The sequence below is a fragment of the Triticum dicoccoides genome, chromosome 7A, assembly GCF_002162155.2.
Source record: "Triticum dicoccoides isolate Atlit2015 ecotype Zavitan chromosome 7A, WEW_v2.0, whole genome shotgun sequence".
Classification (NCBI taxonomy): domain Eukaryota; kingdom Viridiplantae; phylum Streptophyta; class Magnoliopsida; order Poales; family Poaceae; genus Triticum; species Triticum dicoccoides.
In genome coordinates this window covers 454,453,175-454,475,100 of record NC_041392.1, presented here as the reverse complement: position 1 = coordinate 454,475,100, position 21,926 = coordinate 454,453,175, and the positions used below count along the sequence as shown (strand labels likewise).

At 44.3% G+C, this 21,926-nt stretch overlaps 1 protein-coding gene across 2 annotated transcripts; it reads left to right on the top strand.

Moving 5' to 3' along the window:
- Window positions 1–19,703: 19,703 nt before the first annotated feature.
- On the top strand, window positions 19,704–21,828 carry LOC119334630 (protein NONRESPONDING TO OXYLIPINS 2, mitochondrial-like). 2 transcript variants are annotated; one of them, XM_037607169.1, is made up of 3 exons: window positions 19,704–19,850; window positions 19,936–20,057; window positions 21,527–21,828. In XM_037607169.1, exons 1-3 carry the CDS (start codon window positions 19,729–19,731, stop codon window positions 21,544–21,546), a joined length of 264 nt encoding a protein of 87 aa, XP_037463066.1. In that variant the 5' UTR covers window positions 19,704–19,728; the 3' UTR covers window positions 21,547–21,828. The 2 variants fall into 2 exon arrangements, with proteins under 2 accessions (XP_037463066.1, XP_037463067.1); XM_037607170.1 differs by lacking the exon at window positions 21,527–21,828 and adding an exon at window positions 20,985–21,272.
- Window positions 21,829–21,926: the final 98 nt, after the last annotated feature.

The following is a 21,926-nucleotide window of genomic DNA, read 5'->3' as shown; positions in this document are numbered from 1 at the left end:
TCCAATTAGTTTGCTCCACGTCAGCAGGTAAGATTAATTGCATAGAAATTGTATGTAGGTCTAGCATTGCTCCTATTAACCTACAGTCCGTGGTAGAAAACAAGACAACTGAAATCTAGAAATTTATATAAAAGAAAGAAAATCGTCACCAATGAATGTAACCTACTGACATACGTACACTTGAAAACCATGTTTTAGAAGTGTGTGCGTACAGTGAGCCAACCTGTGATTGGATGGTTAGGTGGACAGTAGTAACCCCGATCCATCAGGGTTCGATGATACACGTTTGGTGAAAGAAGACGTTTTCGTCGACTACGAGACGTCTACGGTGACTTCGTAAAATCTCAAGATGATATGTCGGCTCAGTCTCTCGAAGGTGTTCATAAAAGTAGGGTGTACATGTGTGCGTTCATATGGATGAATATATATGTGTATATATGAGTGTTTGCGTCTGTATTATGTTAAAAAGAAAGTACGTGTGTACAGTCAATATTTATTTTGTGGGGAGCGGTACGATCAAAATTGTGTGTAAGAGGTTACATGATACATGTCGTAAGCAATCTAAACAATAAAAAGAAAGAAATCCAAACAATTAGAAAAGTTACGTGTAAAAGAGAGAGCAATGGCGAACGGATAATGCAGCGCCCATTTCGCAATCGGCGAGATGAGCCAGGATCTAGAATTAATGAATTCGCGTACGCGTGGAGCCCGAAAAGTACCGCACCTTCCTTCTGTCACCCGATCGTTGTCGAATGCACAGTTGTCACACGTTTTCCCCCCTGCAACAAACTAATGAGTTTCAGTCTCATCCAGCCATGCAATTATGCAAACAGATATGGTGCCTTTTTTTTGTGGGGTTAAAAGGGATTTCATTACTCAACGCATGATGAGTTCGTTCCTACAAAGTAGAGGAACATCTGCAGGCCCAGAGCGCAACCATACTGCAGTTCGGCCCTCCGAGCGTCCGAAGCCAGCAAGGGTATGACTGACAACGTTCGTTCCTACTTACATGAGCAATAGAGTTATCCCTTTCATCAAAGAGCTTTTTAATTTCCTGAACTAACATCATATGAGGTGATCTGTCAAGAGTGGGCGACTTGATCAACCTGACTGCATCCATGAAATCCATCTCGATGTCCACTAGGAGAGTAGACCACTGAAGAGCAAGGTTTAAACCCTCATGGCATGCCAAAAGCTCAGCTTGAAGAGGTCCGGAGCAGTGTCGTATGGAGCGGCAAGCGGAGAAGACGATGTTGCCGTCGCTGTCGCGAAGGATCATGCCGGCTCCCGCCAAGCCACCATCAGTCTCGACGAACGATCCGTCCACGTTCAGCTTGACACGTCCAGCCGACGGAGGAGACTACTGGATAATGGTGGTATGCTGCACTGGCGGGTGTATGCTTGAAGAACTGTAGCCAACAGGCGGAAGCACCATTTTACCTTTGATTAAATCGGTTGTAGGGAGTTGTTGGATGCAACGAAGGGAATCCACATAACTGAGAAGGAAGCAGCGTGATGCTTCAATTGGAGGTGGTGATTTGTGGTGGACAATCTCGTTTCTTACATGCCAGCTCCGCCATAACACCATAAGCACTCGCATGCGCTCCTCTTCATTGAGCTCATATAGCAGATCAAAAAGCCACTCGGACCCCGTGTTCCTCAGCGTAGCTAGGTTCGGCAGAGGCCACCGCTCCGCCATGGCGTTCCACAATGCGACAGCCAACGGACACCTGCAGAATGTGTGAAACGTGTCCTTCGGTTCCATTGCACATAGCGGACAAAGGTTAGATACCTCGAGCTTCCGTGACTGTTTGTTCATCCAAGTCGCAAGGGAGTTTGAAGCTAGCCGCCACGCAAAGATACGCACCTTTGATGGAGCAGGGCACCTCCATATAAGTGCCCAAACGGCACGTCGACCGTCTGGTGCCGTGCTCGCAGCGACTGTATTATGACGATGAGACTCATCGGAAGCGAGGCGGTAGGCACTCCAGACCGAGAATGAACCGGAGCGCTCTGGCGCCCAAGCGATGATGTCATTGCCCAGGCGGGGCACCACCTTGATCTTCATGATTTCCGCGGCGTCGACCGACATAAAATGTTGGTTGAGCAGCTGCACGTTCCAATTCCCACGCTCATCGAGGAGCTCGCTAACACGCCGAAGGCGGCAACGCCCCTGCGGTGATATGGGCAGTCTCGCGAGCGGGTGTGGGATCCATTGGTCTCTCCAAATACGAACCGAAGCACCATCACCAATGCGCCAGATTAAGCCTTTCTTCAGCAGCTCAAGACCATGGACTATCGACTGCCACGTCTGGGAAGAATTGCCCGAGAAGACAGTGTCTTCTAGTCGTCCCTCCGGGTAATACCTGGCTTTAAGTACCCGCGCGCATAAACTCCCAGGATTAGCAATAAGACGCCATGCCTGTCTTGCTAGAAGTGCTTGGTTGAAGAGCCTAAAATCGCGGAAACCAACACCACCATGAGACTTTGGCTTAATTAGTGTGTCCCAAGCTCGCCGGTGTGTCTTCCTCTTCCCCTCCCTGGCACCCCACCAAAAGTTGCGCACCATACGAGTTAGATCATCACACACACTACGGGGTAGCCGGAAGACCCCCCATAAGATAGGTGGGGAGCGACTGTGCAACCGCCTTGATGAGAATTTCTTTGCCCCCTTGCGACGCTGCTTCTCCCCACTGCAAAATACGCTTGGTAAGCTATTCTTGTAGGTGATGAAACTTTCCCTTTGACATTCTTCCAGATGGGGTGGGGAGACCGAGGTACTTCTCTTCAAAACCCACCATTTGAACCTGTAACATTCCCATAACTGCTTGTTTGTTGTCCTCCCTGCATCTAGGACCAAACAAAATAGAGCACTTCGCTGGGTTGATGAACTGCCCTGTGGCATGCTCGTAGATAGCCAGCGCATCTCCCACCTGCATCGCTTCCTCCTGAGAAGCACGGAAGAACAGAAGGGTATCATCTGCAAAAAGTAGGTGCGAGATGCCTGGAGCCCGCGGGCACACATGTACTGGCGAGATCTTTCCTTGTGTAACCTTCTGTTTCAGAATAGCATCAAGTCCATCAGCCACAAACAAAAACAAAAACGGGGATAGAGGGTCACCCTGCCGAAGGCCACAGGATGGTGCGAACGAGTCTGAGAGAGCTCCATTTAGTTTAACATTGTATCTCACTGAGGTAACACACGCCATGATCCATTGTATCCACCGGTGATGAAAGCCCAACTGTTGCATCATTCGCTTTAGGAATTGCCAATCTACCCTGTCATACGCCTTTGATAAGTCCAGCTTGTATGCACAAAAGTTGTTCTGCTGATTCCTTTCCTGTTTGATAGTATGCATACACTCAAAGGCTATAAAAGCATTATCTGTGATTAGTCTACCTGGCACAAAGGCACTCTGTTCAGGGGCCACAATATTGTCAAGGAAGGGTCTCAGACGGTTTACTAGGCACTTGGAGATGACTTTGTAAATTACATTGCACAGGCTGATCGGTCTGAACTCATTTAGCCTCTTAGGCTTCGCAACCTTTGGAATAAGCACAATGGTAGTAGAGTTTACCTCGCCCGGCATATGTCCTGTCTCAAAAAACCTCCTGACAGCCGCCATTACATCTTTCTTCATTAGGGCCCAATTCCGCTGAAAAAACCTTGCTGGAAACCCATCTGGACCGGGGGCCTTCAGAGGTCCAATTTGGAAGAGGGCGTCACCTATTTCCTTATCGGTGAATGGGGCACACAGAGAAGCATTCATGTCATCTGTTATCTTGGACTGGAAAAGGTCCACTACCTCCTCCGGATCCACGTTACGGTCAGCTGTAAATAACTCCATGAAATAAGAGCGAGCCATGTCCATCATCACATTTTTGTTGGTTTGCCAAACATTATTTGCGTCCATCAATCCACGTATTGCATTTTTTCTGGCCCGCCACACCGCTTTCCTATGAAAAAACTTTGTGTTTCGATCCCCCTCTTTAAGCCAAACGATGCGTGAGCGCTGAAGCCACATCATCTCCTCTCTAAACAAAAGTTCATTCATTACATCCATTTGCTTCCTAATTTCTGTCCTGTCCGTGTTCATGTGCATTAGCTCCTCCAATCTGGATCTTGATTTCTCAAGTTGTCTTGTGACATTCCCAAATTTTTTGTTGCTCCAAGTATGTAACTTGCCCATCACCTGGCCGAGAGCCTTTTGCACATCACTTAAATTTTGTTTGGGTCCTGCTGCACTCCATGCCTCGGCCACTACCTCGTCAAGGCCCTGATCACGTTCCCACATTAGTTCATAGCGGCGACATCGAGCTGGCCGAGGGGCCGTGTCTGGTGTACAAGAGATCAACAACGGACAGTGATCTGACGCCGGCGAGATCAGGTGATGCACAACCGCATCAGCGAAAAGATCTCGCCACGCATTGGTAGCCACCGCTCGGTCTAGTCTCACTTGGACATTGGCCCTTCCAGCTCGTCTGTTATCATATGTAAAGGGGTATCCCGTGAAACCCAGATCGATCAGCCCACAAGTCTCCAAAGCATCTCTGAATATCAACATCTGCCCCGATGCCCTTGGTGTTTCTGACATGTGCTCGTAGTCCCACATAGCTTCATTAAAATCACCGACTATCATCCAAGGGAGAGCGTTTTGGCTAGACAGCCTCCCCAACGAGTCCCACATTAAGTGTCTGTTCTCTACTCGCGGCTCGCCATACACAAAGGTGATGCGCCACAAAGGATCCCTGGGAGACGATGGCACATGAACATCAATCCATCTACTATTTGCTTCCTGAACATCCACTGATATAGACTCGTGCCAGAATAATGCAAGACCACCACTACGCCCATCACTGCTGACACCTTCAAAGCCAGCCAAGCCAAGACGATTACGAAGACGATAAACCTTTTCTTTCGGTTGTCTAGTTTCACATAGAAAGACCAATTTCGGGGAGTGAGTACCCACGAGGGCTACCAGATCACGAACAGTACTGGCTCCACCAATCCCCCGGCAATTTCACGACAAACAATTCATTGCGCCTGCTGGCTCCACATGTACGTTTTGTGCCACATCGGCCGCCTCCATCGACTTCAGTCTGGACGCTGTATGGCTTGTAGATCCCCCGTCAGCTGGTTTCGCATGGGTAGCTTCCTTGCCGGCTGCCCCTTTGTCACCCACACCAGCATCCAGGTTCACTAAGGGAGCCATCGGCTGGATCATCCCAGAACTCACCAGTGCTTCTGTTATAGGTTGCCTTGAAGCCAGACTTCGCGTACTCACCGGCGGCCCAGATCGATCTGGAGGTTCACGAGCACGCCACTTTGGGTGGCCAGCATCCGCAGCTTTAGGACGTGCATGGTAGATCGTATCCCCAATGTTTCCCAATCCACAGGAAGGGTCACTATCTGGTTGAGAGATCCAACTTCTGCGTACATCACTTTCCCGTGAAGAACAGCTCAAGCTCAAAGAACTTGCGGACGAGGCCGCACAGGCGGACGGAGCCGCAACAAGGCCGCCCCAGGGATGGTCTCCCCGTGCGGAACTAGTGCCATCCACGCCGGCAATGGGCGTGTGTGGCGGCGACGGCTGGGCGTCGCCACGTTTTCGCCAAACCCTAGTGTACCGGTTCGACATGCTTCCTAAAAAACAGATCTGGTGTCTGACAGAGGAGACAAGTCAAAACACGACTTCTTTTTTTTTGATGTCGTAGTCAAAACACGACTGAGGGGAAATGAACATAACCAAACAGAGAATTATGTACTGTACATCTCAATCATAGTTATCCACTTTGGAGGATGACGATCTCTCGTTGTCGTCAATAGTCATCGCCTGATCTGATCTAGGTAGTACTGTACATGTTCTCTTTATCGATCCCACCGTGGCGTCGCCAATTTGCAGCCGCTAGATATGCATAACATGAAAGCTACAGAAGAATGTCATGGGAACTTGTACAGTTACGTTTTTTTGTACGTACATACGTATGCAGTGTACAAGTGTATAACACTCGATGGTGGTGTATTCGAGTCGAGTGGACTCTCGGTTAGTTATTTTGGCTGATTCTTAGAGAATAGGACCTCGGCAACCTGTCATTCTGTCATCAAATGTTTTCTCTGAAAACCTAGGAGCCTCCGCTGAGGCGATTAGGGTTTCGCGTAGCACGGCGGCGCCCGGCTGATCTCGATCGGCGGGGCGCGTGAGCGGTCAGGCAAGATGTCCTCATCAGGCGCCGGGGGGAGGGGGGTCTAATCCCATGCCCGGACGAACAAAGCACCAAGGAGAGAAGGTGCAGGCGGCATCAGGATTGTCGGGCGCGGCGAGGGCTCAATTGGAGGAGGCCCTTCGAAAACTTGGGAATCACCGATGAGGAGGCTACGCCTCTAGTTATTGATGATCGGGAAGATGAAGCTCCGGCGAAGTGGCTACTTGCAGGAAAAGTTCTGAATCGCAATCTACTCCATATCCAGACCATAAGCAATGCCCTACGCCCAGCTTGGGGAAACCCTAGAGGTTTGAAGTTCACATCCATGGGTGATAACATGTTCGTGGCTGTGTTTGAACCAAAGAGAGACAAAGATCGGATCTGGGATGGATCGCCATGGCATGTGAGCAAGAACGCAGTAATCCTTGCTGAATTTGAGGAGTGCATGAGGCCGGATGAGGTGAGTTTTGACCGGCTGCAGCTATGGGCGCGGGTCATCAATCTCCCCTACAATCTCAGAGATGATGTATGGGGTAAAGAAATCGCAAATCAGATTGATAAGAATGCTTCCTCGGTGCAGTTTGATCACACTGGAGGTTATCTGCACGCGAGAGTTACCATTGATGTGAGTAAACCTCTGAGGAGGTGGATTCCGATTGAGTCGGCCAGGAGGAAAAAGCAAGACTTGTATGAGATACAATATGAACACGTGCCGCACTTTTGTTTCTCCTGTGGCCGCTTGGGACACTCTGAGCTCTTTTGCCCTACTCCGAGTAAGAGAGACAAGAACGGAGAGCTCCCCTTTGGGGCAAGCCTGCGTGCTCCGGAGGAGAGGAGAAAAGATTTCTCGGGTGACAGTACAAAGAGAGAGTACGCTTCTGCCAGCACTAGCAAAAGAGAATCAAAGAACTCTAGCAATGTTGCTACGGGCAAGACTACTGCCGAGGTTACCTCACCAATCAAATCTCGCTTACCAAAGAGGAAGGAGGTGCCTATGCAGGAATACTTAAGAGTGAACCAGCCACCACTGTTGTTGAAATCAGCTATGGAACACGAAGATGCAGAGGGAAACTTGCTCAATAGTGAGGATGGTTCAGAAGGACAGAGTGAAGAGGACATAATTGGGAAGAAGAAGAAGCCAACACCAGCAAATTCGACAGAGGCTGCGACGCAGCCCTGCCCGTCCAAATGAATTGTGTGAGCTGGAACTGCCGGGGGCTTGGGAACCCTGAGGCAGTTCGCGAGCTTCGCAACATAGTGAAGCAAGAAGGTCCTGCCCTTTTATTTGTAATGGAAACTAAAATAAGGGCGAAAAGAGTGGAAAACCTGAAGCTCACGTTGGGGTTTGCGGGTTGTTTCATAGTCGATAGTGATAGTATGAGTGGTGGTGTTGGACTGTTCTAGTCGAAGGAAGTTTCAGTTGAGTTGAAAAACTATAGTCTGAGTCATATTGATGTCCTAGTCAAGAAGGAGGGACAAGTTTATCCGTCATGGAGATTTACAGGTTTCTATGGAGCACGGAGAGAAGAGAATCAGTATCATAGCTGGCGCTTCATGAGAACTCTTTACGTGATCCAACATCGAGCTTGGATCTGCATCGGTGACTTTAATGAGACCTTGTATGGGTCCGAGCAGTTCGGCCAGGCAGCACGACTGGAGTGGCAGATGTGGGCCTTCCGCGAGGTGGTTGAAGATTGTGCCCTCTAGGATCTGGGGTGGACTGGTATGGAATTCACATGGAATAATAAACAACAAGGGGTAGCGAATGTGAATGCACGCCTCGATCGTGCTCTCGCAAATGAGGATTTTTTTTCAATCTTTTTGCCCATACTCGAGTTAGACAGGTCAACTCAACAGAGTCTGATCACTGTTTTCTTGTAATTGAACTTAGTGAGCATCAACCTATGAATAATAAAGGGATGAAGCAATTCTGTTATGAGAATGTATGGCAGTCTCATGCAGACTATGATGAGCTTGTGAGTGAATCATGGAAGAGCTTGCATCGGGGACAGGGACTTGCAAGTATAGCTGGTACCCTGCAACAACTACAGGGCGAACTGAGTACCTGGGGCGCTCATGAGTTTGGGAACATTTCCCGGACTATTAAAAAACTACAGAAGAAGCTTGAGACCCTCCGCAAGTAGTCAGTGGGGCGTGGACCGTCTGATGAGGATGTAGTTACAACACTTAAATTAAGAGAATCTCTTCGGCAGGAAGAAGTATGGCTATGACAGAGATCGCGAGTCCGATGGCTGCGAGCTGGTGATCGGAATACGTCATATTTTCAAGCTCAAGCGAGGCAGCGAAAACGCATGAACAAAATCTTGAGACTGAAAAGACAGTATGATACGATCTGTGATACACCCGAAGAGGACAAATAGGAGGTTCAATCCTTTTATCAGATGCTTGATGTCTACTACGCAACCTTCTTCTTGTAGACGTTGTTGGGCCTCCAAGTGCAGAGGTTTGTAGGACAGTAGCAAATTTCCCTCAAGTGGATGACCTAAGGTTTATCAATCTGTGGGAGGCGTAGGATGAAGATGGTCTCTCTCAAGCAACCCTGCAACCAAATAACAAAGAGTCTCTTGTGTCCCCAACACACCCAATACAATGGTAAATTGTATAAGTGCACTAGTTCGGCGAAGAGATGGTGATACAAGTGGTATATGGATAATACATAAAGGTTTTTGTAATCTGAAATTATAAAAACAGCAAGGTAACTAATGGTAAAAGTGAGCGTAAACGGTATTGCAATGCTAGGAAATAAGGCCTAGGGTTCATACTTTCGCTAGTGTAAGTTCCCTCAACAATACTAACATAATTGGATCACATAACCATCCCTCAACATGCAACAAAGAGTCACTCCAAAGTCACTAATAGCGGAGAATGAACGAAGAGATTATGGTAGGGTACGAAACCACCTCAAAGTTATTCTTTCCAATCAATCTGTTGGGCTATTCCTATAAGTGTCACAAACAGCCCTAGAGTTCGTACTAGAATAACACCTTAAGACACAAATCAACCAAAACCCTAATGTCACCTAGATACTCCAATGTCACCTCAAGTATCCGTGGGTATGATTATACGATATGCGTCACACAATCTCATATTCATCTATTCAACCAACACAAAGGACCTCAAAGAGTGCCCCAAAGTTCTTACCGGAGAATCACGACGAAAACATGTGCCAACCCCTATGCATAGGTTCATGGGCGGAACCCGCAAGTTGATCACCAAAACATACATCAAGTGAATCACGTGGTATCCCATTGTCACCATAGATACGCACGGCAAGACATACATCAAGTGTTCTCAAATCTTTAAAGAATCAATCCGATAAGATAACTCCAAAGGGGAAACTCAATTCATTACAATAGAGTAGAGGGGAGAAGAAACATCATAGGATCCAAATATAATAGCAAAGCTTGCGATACATCAAGATCGTATCACCTCAAGAAAACGAGAGAGAGAGAGAGATCAAACACATAGCTACTGGTACATACCCTCAACCCCGAGGGGGAACTACTCCCTCCTCGTCATGGAGAGCACCGGGATGGTGAAGATGGACACCGGAGAAGGATTTCCCCCTCCGGCAGGGTGCCGGAACGGGAATAGATTGGCTTTCGGTGGCTACGGAGGCTTCTGGCGGCGGAACTCCCGATCTACTGTGCCCACAGATATTTTTAGGGTATATGGAGATATATAGGCGGAAGAAGTACGTCAGTGGGGCCACGAGGGGCTCACAAGGGTGGAGGGCGCGCCTAGGGGTGGGCGTGCCCCCCCTGCCTCGTGACCTCCTCGCAGACCCCCTCGACGTGCACTCCAAGTCTTCTGGGCTTCTTTCCTTCCAAAAATGAGTTCCGTGAAGTTTCAGGTCAATTGGACTCCGTTTGATTTTCCTTTTCTTCGAAACCCTAAAACAGGGTAAAAAAACAGAAACTGGCACTGGGCTCTGGGTTAATAGGTTAGTCCCAAAAATGATATAAAAGTGTATAATAAAGCCCATAAACATTCAAAACACTAGATAATGTAGCATGGAGCAATCAAAAATTATAGATACGTTGGAGACGTATCAGCATCCCCAAGCTTAATTCCTGCTCGTCCTCGAGTAGGTAAATGATAAAAGAAAGAATTTTTGATGTGGAATGCTAGTTGACATAATTTCAATGTAATTCTTCTTAATTGTGGTATGAATATTCAGATCCGAAAGATTCAAGACAAAAGTTCATATTGACATAAAAATGATAATACTTTAAGCATACTAACTAAGCAATCATGTCTTCTCAAAATAACATGGCCAAAGAAAGTTATCCCTACAAAATCATATAGTCTGGCTATGCTCCATCTTCACCACACAAAATATTTAAATCATGCACAAGCCCGATGACAAGCCAAGCAATTGTTTCATACTTTTGATGTTCTCAAAAAATTTCAATCTTCACGTAATATATGAGCGTGAGCCATGGATATAGCACTATAGGTGGAATAGAATGGTGGTTGTGGAGAAGACAAAAAGGAGAAGATAGTCTCACATCAACTAGGCATATCAATGGGCTATGGAGATGCCCATCAATAGATATCAATGTGACTGAGTAGGGATTGCCATGCAACAGATGCACTAGAGCTATAAGTGTATGAAAGCTCAACAAAAGAAACTAGTGGGTGTGCATCCAACTTGCTTGCTCACGAAGACCTAGGGCATTTTGAGGAAGCCCATCATTGGAATATACAAGCCAAGTTCTATAATGAAAGATTCCCACTAGTATATGAAAGTGACAACATAGGAGACTCTCTATCATGAAGATCATGGTGCTACTTTGAAGCACAAGTGTGGTAAAAGGATAGTAACATTGTCCCTTCTCTCTTTTTCTCTCATTTTTTTATTTTTTTATTTGGGCCTTTTCTCTTTTTTATGGCCTCTTTTCTTTCTCTTTTTTTATTTGGGCTTCTTTGGCCTCTTTTATTTATTTTTCGTCCGGAGTCCCATCCCGACTTGTGGGGGAATCATAGTCTCCATCATCCTTTCCTCACTGGGACAATGCTCTAATAATGATAAGCATCACACTTTTATTTACTTACAACTCAAGAATTACAACTTGATACTTAGAACAAGATATGACTCTATATGAATGCCTCCGGCGGTGTACCGGGATGTGCAATGATGCATGAGTGACATGTATGAAAGAATTATGAACGGTGGCTTTGCCACAAATACAATGTCAACTACATGATCATGCTAAGCAATATGACAATGATGAAGCGTGTCATAATAAACGGAACGGTGGAAAGTTGCATGGCAATATATCTCAGAATGGCTATAGAAATGCCATAATAGGTAGGTATGGTGGCTGTTTTGAGGAAGGTATATGGTGGGTTTATGGTACCGATGAAAGTTGTGCGGTACTAGAGAGGCTAGCAAGGGTGGAAGGGTGAGAGTGCGTATAATCCATGGACTCAACATTAGTCATAAAGAACTCATATACTTATTGCAAAAATCTACAAGTTATCAAAGCAAAGTATTACGCACATGCTACTAGGGGGATAGATTGGTAGGAAAAGACCATCGCTCGTCCCCGACCGCCACTCATAAGGAAGGCAATCGATAAATAAATCATGCTCCAACTTCATCACATAACGGTTCACCATACGTGCATGCTACGGGAATCACAAACTTCAACACAAGTATTTCTCAAATTAACAACTACTCAACTAGCATGACTCTAATATCACCATCTCCATATCTCAAAACAATTATCAAGTATCAAACTTCTCATAGTATTCAACACACTCATAAGAGATTTTTATTATTCTTGAATACCTAGCATATTAGGCTTTTAAGCAAATTACCATGCTATTTAAGACTCTCAAAATAATCTAAGTGAAGCATGAGAGTTCATCTATTTATTCAAAATAAAACTACCACCATGCTCTAAAAGATATAAGTGAAGCACTAGAGCAAACGACAAACTACTCCGGAAGATTTAAGTGAAGATCAATGAGTAGTCGAATAATTATGCAACTATGTGAAGACTCTCTAACATTTAATAATTTTAGATCTTGGTATTCTATTCAAACAGCAAGCAAAGCAAAATAAAATGACATTCTAAGAATGGCAAACATCATGTGAAGAAGCAAAAACTTAGGATCAACCGATACTAACCGATAGTTGTTGAAGAATAAATGTGAGATGCCAACCGGGGCATCCCCAAGCTTAGACGCTTGAGAGTTCTTGAAATATTATCTTGGGGTTCTTTGGGCATCCCCAATCTTGAGCTTTTGTGTCTCCTTAATTCCTCTCATATCACGGTCTCCCTAAATCTCAAAAGCTTCATCCACACAAAATTCAACAAGGACTCGTGAGATAAGTTAGTATAAATCATTGCCAAAACCTTATCATACTCTACTGTAGCAAATCACTAAAATTATTATTCAATATTGAATACTAAATTCCTCTACATGTTTAATAGTCCTATATTCAAATAGAATCATTAAAGAAGCAAACATATGCAAACAATGCAAACATAATAGCAATCTGCCTAAACAGGATAGTCTATAAAGAATGCTGCAACATCCATACTTCCCTAGCTCCAAAAATTATGAAAGAAAATTGCCACTGTAGTAAATTTATCAGAGATTAATATGCAAAAGGTTTCAACATTTTATCACATTCTGACTTCTCTAGGGAATTATTGCAACAGCGGTAAACTTTCTGTTTTCAAACAGCAACATGTATACTTGTAACATAGGCATAGTAAAGGCTATCAATGCCACTTTTATTGAAATAAAAGATGCAAAACATTGTTCTAAATAACAGCAAGCAAATTCTAACAAAATAAATTGACGCTCCAAGCAAAACACATATCATGTGGCGAATAAAAATATAGCTCCACATAAAGTTACCGATGAACGAAGACGAAAGAGGGGATGCCTTCCGGGGCATCCCCAAGCTCAGGCTCTTGATTGTCCTTGACTATTACCTTGGGGTGGGGTTCCTTGGGCATCCCCAAGCTTAGGCTCTTGCCACTCTTTATTCCATAGTCCATCGAATCCTTACCCAAAACTTGAAAACTCCACAACACAAAACTTAAAGTAGAAAACTCGTGAGCTCCGTTAGTATAAGAAAATAAATTACCACTTCAAGTTACTGTAATAAACTAATTCTTTATTTATATTGGTGTTAAACCTACTGTATTCCAACTTCTCTATGGTTTATAAACTATTTTACTAGACATAGATTCATCAAAATAAGCAAACAACACACAAAAAACAGAATCTGTCAAAAACAGAACAGTCTGTAGTAATCTGAATTAAACATATACTTCTGGAACCCCAAAAATTCTAAAATAAATTTCTGGACCTGAGGAATTTATCTATTAATCATATTCAAAAATAATTAACTAAATAGAACTCTCCAAATAAAAATGGCATCAGTTCTCGTGAGCGCTAAAATTTCTGTTTTTTACAGCATGATCAACAAGACTTTCTCCAAGTCTTCTCAAAGGTTCTACTTGGCACAAACACTAATTAAATGCATAAAACCACATCTAAACAGAGGCTAGATGAATTATTTATTACTAAACAGGAGCAAAAAGTAAGGAATAAAAGCAAAGTTGGGTTGCCTCCCAACAAGCGCTATCGTTTAATGCCCCTAGCTAGGCATGATGATGACAATGATGCTCACATAAAAGATAAGAATTAAAATATAGAGAGAGCATCATGAAGAATATGACTAGCACATTTAAGTCTAACCCACTTCCTATGCATAGGGATTTTGTGAGCAAACAACTTATGGGAACAAGAATCAACTTGCATAGGAAGGTAAAACAAGCATAACTTCAAGATTTTAAGCACATAGAGAGGAAACTTGATATTATTGCAATTCCTACAAGCATATATTCCTCCCTCATAATAATTTTCAGTAGCATCATGAATGAATTCAATAATATAACCACCACCTAAAGCATTCTTTTCATGATCTACAAGCATAGAAATTTTATTACTCTCCACATAAGCAAAATTCTTCTCACGAATAATAGTGGGAGCAAACTCAACAAAATAATTATCATGTGATTGAAAATTAAGATCAAGATGACAAGTTTCATGGTTATCATTATTCTTTAAATCATATGTGTCATCACAGTAATCATCATATATAGGAGGCATGCTTTCATCATAATAAATTTGCTCATCAAAACTTGGGGGACAAAAAATATCATCTTCATCAAACATAGCTTCCCCAAGCTTGTGGTTTTGCATATCATTAGCATCATGGATATTCAAGGAATTTATACTAACAACATTGCAATCATGCTCATTATTCAAATATTTAGTGCCAAACATTTTATAGATTTCTTCTTCTAGCACTTGAGCACAATTATCCTTTCCATCATACTCACGAAAGATATTAAAAAGGTGAAGCATATGAGACAAACTCAATTCCATTTTTTATAGTTTTCTTTTATAAACTAAACTAGTGATACAACAAGAAACTAAAAGACTCGATTGCAAGATCTAAAGATATACCTTCAAGCGCTAACTTCCCCGGCAACGGCGCCAGAAAAGAGCTTGATGTCTACTACGCAATCTTCTTCTTGTAGACGTTGTTGGGCCTCCAAGTGCAGAGATTTGTAGGACAGTAGCAAATTTCCCTCAAGTGGATGACCTAAGGTTTATCAATCCGTGGGAGGCGTAGGATGAAGATGGTCTCTCTCAAGCAACCCTGCAACCAAATAACAAAGAGTCTCTTGTGTCCCCAACACACCCAATACAATGGTAAATTGTATAGGTGCACTAGTTCGGTGAAGAGATGGTGATACAAGTGGTATATGGATAATAGATAAAGGTTTTTGTAATCTGAAATTATAAAAACAGCAAGGTAACTAATGGTAAAAGTGAGCGTAAACAGTATTGCAATGCTAGGAAATAAGGCCTAGGGTTCATATTTTCGCTAGTGTAAGTTCCCTCAACAATACTAACATAATTGGATCACATAACCATCCCTCAACATGCAACAAAGAGTCACTCCAAAATCACTAATAGTGGAGAACAAATGAAGAGATTATGGTAGGGTACGAAACCACCTCAAAGTTATTCTTTCCAATCAATCTGTTGGGCTATTCCTATAAGTGTCACAAACAGCCCTAGAGTTCGTACTAGAATAACACCTTAAGACACAAATCAACCAAAACCCTAATGTCACCTAGATACTCCAATGTCACCTCAAGTATCCGTGGGTATGATTATACAATATGCGTCACACAATCTCAGATTCATCTATTCAACCAACACAAAGGACCTCAAAGAGTGCCCCAAAGTTCCTACCGGAGAATCACGACGAAAACGTGTGCCAACCTCTATGCATAGGTTCATGGGCGGAACCCGCAAGTTGATCACCAAAACATACATCAAGTGAATCACGTGGTATCCCATTGTCACCACAGATACGCACGGCAAGACATACATCAAGTGTTATCAAATCTTTAAAGACTCAATCCGATAAGATAACTCCAAAGGGGAAACTCAATTCATTACAAGAGAGTAGAGGGGGGAAGAAACATCATAGGATCCAAATATAATAGCAAAGCTCGTGATACATCAAGATCGTATCACCTCAAGAAAACAAGAAAGAGAGAGAGATCAAACACATAGCTACTGGTACATACCCTCAGCCCCGAGGGAGAACTACTCCCTCCTCGTCATGGAGAGCACCGGGATGATGAAGATGGCCACCGGAGAAGGATTGCCCCCTCTGGCAGGGTGCCAGAACAGGTCTAGATTGGCTTTCGGTGGCTACAGAGGCTTCTGGCGGCGGAACTCCCAATCTATTGTGCCCACAGATGTTTTTAGGCTATATGGAGATATATAGGCGGAAGAAGTACATCAGGGGGGCCACGAGGGGCTCACGAGGGTGGAGGGCGCACCCAGGGGGGTGGGCGCGCCCCCTGCCTCGTGACCTCCTCACAGATCCCCCGACGTGCACTCCAAGTTTTCTGGGCTTCTTTCCTTCCAAAAATGAGTTCCGTGAAGTTTCAGGTCAATTGGACTCCGTTTAATTTTTCTTTTCTGTGAAACCCTAAAATAGGGTAAAAAATAGAAACTGTCACTAGGCTCTGGGTTAATAGGTTAGTCCCAAAAATGATATAAAAGTGTATAATAAAGCCCATAAACATTCAAAATAGTAGATAATATAGCATGGAGCAATCAAAAATTATAGATACGTTGGAGACGTATCAATGCTGTACACCTCTCAAGGTTCTAGCGATATGGATGGCTTGCTTCAGTTTGTACCAGCGCGGGTCAGTGAGGAAATGAATACAGAATTGACCAAGCCCTTTGAAGCCGCTGAGGTCAAGGCGACGCTGTTCCAGATGGCACCCTCAAAGGCGTCGGGAGTGGATGGTTTTACATCAGGCTTCTTTCAGCGACATTGGGCTCTTGTGGAGAAGGACCTAGTGTCGGCAGTGTTGGATTTTCTGAATGGGGGAGAGATGCCAGTGGGAAGCAATGATACTTCAATCACTTTAATCCCAAAGGTGAGACATCCCCCGTCTATCACACAGTACCGACCTATATCGCTCTGTCCGGTGCCGCATAAAATTGCGGCAACAACCATAACCAACCGACTGAAACCATTGATGGATGCGACAGGTGGAGAGGAACAGAGTGTGTTCGTTCCAGGATGACTGATCACTGATAATGTGCTTGTTGCTTTCGAGAGCATTCATTCGATGAAAAGGAGGAAGAAAGGGAAACAATTTTCATGTGCCGTCAAGTTATATATGATGAAGGCATATGACTGTGTGGAGTGGCATTACTTGGAAGCTATGCTTCTCAGATTGGGTTTCAATGCTAATTTTGTTCGTCTGATTATGAGGTGTGTCACTTCCGTCAGATTCTCAATTCGGATGAATGGTTAATTGCTGCCTTCCTTCACCCCATCTAGAGGACTAAGACAAGGTTGTCCTGCGTCCCCCTTCCTGTTTCTCTTATGTGCGGAAGGACTAACTTCCTTGTTAAATCATTTTGGTGGACATTATGTGGACAGAGGTATTTGGGTGTCATGCAGGTCACCTTGGATCAACCATTTACTCTTCGCCGATGACAGCCTCATCTTCATCAGTGCAACGGTGGAGAGTGTGGACAGACTGAACCAGATCCTACAAACCTATGCAGACTGCTCGGGGCAGAGTGTAAACAAAGCTAAAAGCTCGGTTTTCTTCACTACGAATACGCCAACAGGGAGACGACATCTAGTAAAACAAAGGCTGGGCATTTTCATGGAGGCATTCAGTGAGCGTTATCTTGGTCTTCCTACAATAGTGGGAAGGATCATCAGCGAGACTTTTGATCATATTGGTGATCGGGCTCGGACTAGTATGGAAGGATGTTCTGAAAGGAATTTTGCTTGTGCAGGGCGTGAGATTCTTCTGAAATCTATAGTGCAAGCAATACCTACCTTCAGCATGTCCTGTTTCCGTCTTACAAAGAAAGTATGCAAGAAGTACACATCAAATATGGCGAAACATTGATGGAGCAGCTCACTTGATAAACGGTCTTTGCACTGGATCTCTTGGAAGTCGCTCGCATCTCCCAAAATTAATGGTGGAATGGGCTTTCGTGATATGGAACTCTTCAACATTGCCCTTCTAGGCAAACATGGTTGGAGGTTCATGTCTAGTTTAGACTCTTTTATGTGCCCATGTAATGAAGAGCAGGTATTTCTCAAATACTGATTTCATGCAAGCAACAGTGCCGCAATCAGCCTCTGCCATATGGAGAGCTATTGTGGCTGGGCAGGAAGCTCTTCGAGCTGGTTTGATTATGCGTGTTGGGGATGGCAGCTCTATCTCTGTTTGGAATGACAGGTGGATCCCAGGTACAATATAAATGTCCCCTATGATTAGACCGACCAATTCTTCGATTCAGTTCGTGTAGGAGTTAATTGATGATATTAATTGGAGGTGGAAGGACGATCTAATCCGTAACACTTTCCTAGCACCAAATGCAGAGGCTATCCTAAATATACCATTGCGCAATGGTGGGGGAGAGGATTATTTTGCTTGGGCTTTTGAAACATCCGGTGTTTACTCTGTCAAATTGGCATACCGTGCTCTTGTGAATCATAAGGAGCGTGTTGCTCTAGAGGAAGGGAAGGCTACCGACGCCTCAAAGATAGATCAACAGATGTGGACATCACTTTGGAAGCTCAAAGTTGTGCCAAAGGTGAGAGTTTTTTGATCGAGAGTAATCCGTGGAATTCTCCCTGATGAAGCTACCCTAAAGCACAAACATATTAAACCTCTAAGCATATGTAATGTATGCCTGGTAAAAGAGGAAGATTTGATGCATTCGTTGGTGTCATGCTCGTATGCTAGACGTTTCTGGGATGAGGCCCAATCTTGGTTTGATTTCCGCCTACCAAGGTTGCATCCCAGTACTTGGTCAAGAGATATTCGTTGTGATGAACGCTTCATGGATCAGGTACGCACAAAGATTATTTCAGTAATGTGGGCAATTTGGACCTCGCGTAACCAGTGGACACATGAGAAGGAGCACACCGATCCGGAGTAGTCTGTTCGCCATATTCGGGGGGATCTCACAGTCCTGGAAATTCCATGTGTCGATGCATCCATCCTTCTAGGTCATGGGCGGAGACCGCCCGAACTTGGCTTTGTCAAGATCAATACTGATGGCGCCATCAACTCAGATTCAGGAGTGGCAGGGGCGGGGGTGTTGCCCGCTCTTCGACTGCCCTTCTAGCAGCATGGTGCAAGCCGCAGGTTTGAATTACCGACCCGCTCGTCGCCGAGTCCTTGTCACTACGAGAGGGAGTCCTATTCGCAAGTCTTAGGGGCTACTCACATGTGATTATGGAGACGGACCGTCTGAAGATTGTGAATCTCTAGAACGATCGCCACAACACTTGCTCGATTGTGGCTCCTATTTTGCTAGAGATTGGAGAGCTTACCTTGTCGTTTGATTATTTTACTATTCACATGTAAGTAGGACAACTAATCTTCCGGCGCACCTAAGTGCGAAGCGTGCCTGCTCGATTACGGTGACTGAGAGTTGGTTGGACTCAGAACCCTCGTTCCTGGTCACGAGCCTTTTGGCAGATGATCGCAGGAGCTCTTTTGTTTGAATAAAGCTCTCATGTTTCCCTGCAAAGAAAAAAAAGAGAATAGGACCTATCTCTAGCTTTTTTTCAGAATCTTCAGCCCCCATTCTTTTTACAGTCCATGGCACTAGAGAAAGAAACGCACAATACGATACTTAATATTCTGTTTTTTTTCAGTCTATATGCTCAATATTCCGTTCCGTGCTGGGAGAGAAGAAAAAAAAGACGGATGAGGCCTAATATCTTCAACAACAAAAAAAGGCCGTTGCACCATCAGTGTTTGGGCCATTATAGCCTTCTCGAAGTCCACTCAAGGCCCTGCCCGGCCCGGCTTAACTATTAGTAGCCCACACACCATTTCCTCGCACATTTTTCCGCTTTCCTCCATCGCAGGAAACGACCACACGATGGCGTCTTTCTGCCGCTCCGCCGCCGCCGCGGCCAGGTCGGCTGCGCTCCGGTCCAAGTCCCGGATCGCGAGCCCGTTCCCGGCAACGAGGTCTCCCGTTGCCGCTCCTCGCCTCCGCAGGTCATTCCTGAAATCCCCAACCCTTGTGTCGTCCCACCACTAAACTCGCTCCAGAGGTTTTCAATCCTGCTGCTCCTTCTCTCAGGTCCACGGTGAAGATGCTGGCGGGCGCGGAGTCGCTGATGCCGCTCCACAGCGCGGTGGCTGGCGCGCGGCTACGGTCGTGCATCGCCGCCGACTCCTCCTGCTGGAGCTGCCTCTCCCAAGGTGAAGTCCACCCCCTGCATGCATCCAGTTCGTTTCGTTTCTGTTATAACTGAATGCCTAGTCGTGCTAGTTTGATTGGCTCTGCTTGTGATGATGATTTTCTACTATCTAATGCTGGAATTGCAATGGTTTGTTTCCTGAGAGACCGGTCAGCTAAGATGTGATATATTCTAGGATATGATATTTCTGCCCAATTTTTGTTAGCTTGTGCGCATAAGATATATCATTAGTTCATTACATTGGTGTGAATGTGTCGTGAAGCTGTTGGTTTTATCAGTTTATGTATGGCTCTCCTCTATGGATTCCAGTGGGCCTTGGAGAGCATTGTCAGGCTTGTCCATGGTAAAATATAAATTAGATGTGAATATTTCTGTCTCTCTGCCTATGTATGTTATGCTTTTGTACTTGGCAAGCTAAGCACCATTGTTTGTTAGCAAGTAAGAGCAAATGATCAATTGCTCGGTCTGTTGCCTTTAGCTGGATATGTATAGCTGTTTATTGTCTAATTGTGCTTCTTCTTGCATAAGGGTTTTAACGAGATATGTACAGCTTTTCATTGTATGTTGGAGAAGACAAGGTTGCAGAATTATTGGGCTCATTTTTCTTCTTTAATGCTGTTTTCTAATCCGAGGAGTCACTTTCCAAAATTCACCCTCGGAATATTTACAGCTATCCAGTTTTGCTATATGAAAATTATATCACTAGCTTCTTAAAGTTATTCGTAATCTTATAATTTATACCAATGTGTATGCTGTGTAATGATGAACAAAAGTGTGTCTCAGAACTGTCAAAACTGAAAGTATGTTATTACATCATTTAAAAAAGAATAGAGGGAGTAACTTTTAGTATATAATGCATCAATTGCATGCTTGTTGTTTACTTACATTTTCAACATTCTCATTTCTGTTTTGGTAACCATCCTGGTAGGTTTGATCAAGCGCATCTGACATTGGCTAGGAGCGTAATGTTGAAGAGCATGGATCACTTGCTCCTGTGTCATTTTCAAGATATTTTCTTTCTTCTCTGAAGAATAGGATATGTCAGTGTGCATTAATCAAATTTTGTTGAAAAAGTTGCAGATCTAATCTGTTGGTGACTCGTTCACAACTATTGTTTAATTTCACTCTATGCAATAACAGAGTTACCGCAGTTCCTTAACGTAATGTTCGTTTTGTGGACACCTTGAATCTTAACACTGGGTGGTATTACGGGGTTTGTCGTTTTCCAGCCTTGCGTGTATATTGCCTGGGTCTTTAAATTCATCTTATGTGTGCCATTCCTACAAGACAAAAACGCCTACAAATTGAAAAAGTCCAGGTCAAAATCCTACGGTGGTGATCATGTTTACAATTCCTTTTGTTTATTTATGTTCTTTATTGGTTGGTTTCTGATATTCAGTAAGGAGACATCTCTTTTTCTTCTTCTCTTCTCATTGAGCTTTGTTGTTTTCTTTTGATACAACGCATTAGACTTTGCTCTTCCTCGGTGACGAAGGCTGAAGAGGTGGGCATCCTACTAGGAACAGCACTCAGGATGGATCTTATTTATATGCTAGATGCTCGGCTTGGCGAGTCCATGGCTACAGAGATACTGAACTTTGTTTGGTGACTCGGTGTTCGGGTGCGTTCTTTAACTAGTAGGGTTCTGGTGGTTGAAATGTCCTTTTCTCTGTATCAACTGTTGGTCTTGTGCCTAATCTGAACATGAGTTTCGTTCTTCATGAAGACAAAAGTTGAAGTTTCTCCTTCATCCTGATCACACGTTCACCTCACTCTTTGTTGTTTTCCTAAAAATAAAAATCTCATGCTGACAGACCAGTTATTTTTTTCTGCCGGCTTGCCATTATTATTCAGTGATTATGATTAGTTA

What these genes read in the sequence shown, in the direction of transcription:
- LOC119334630 (XM_037607169.1), top strand. Translation starts at nt 19,729, where the DNA reads ATGGCGTCTTTCTGCCGCTCCGCCGCCGCCGCGGCCAGGTCGGCTGCG. An exon ending in GCCGCTCCTCGCCTCCGCAG is followed by an intron (nt 19,851 to 19,935) that starts GTCATTCCTGAA and finishes TCCTTCTCTCAG; the next exon opens with GTCCACGGTGAAGATGCTGG. An exon ending in CTGGAGCTGCCTCTCCCAAG is followed by an intron (nt 20,058 to 21,526) that starts GTGAAGTCCACC and finishes ACAACGCATTAG; the next exon opens with ACTTTGCTCTTCCTCGGTGA.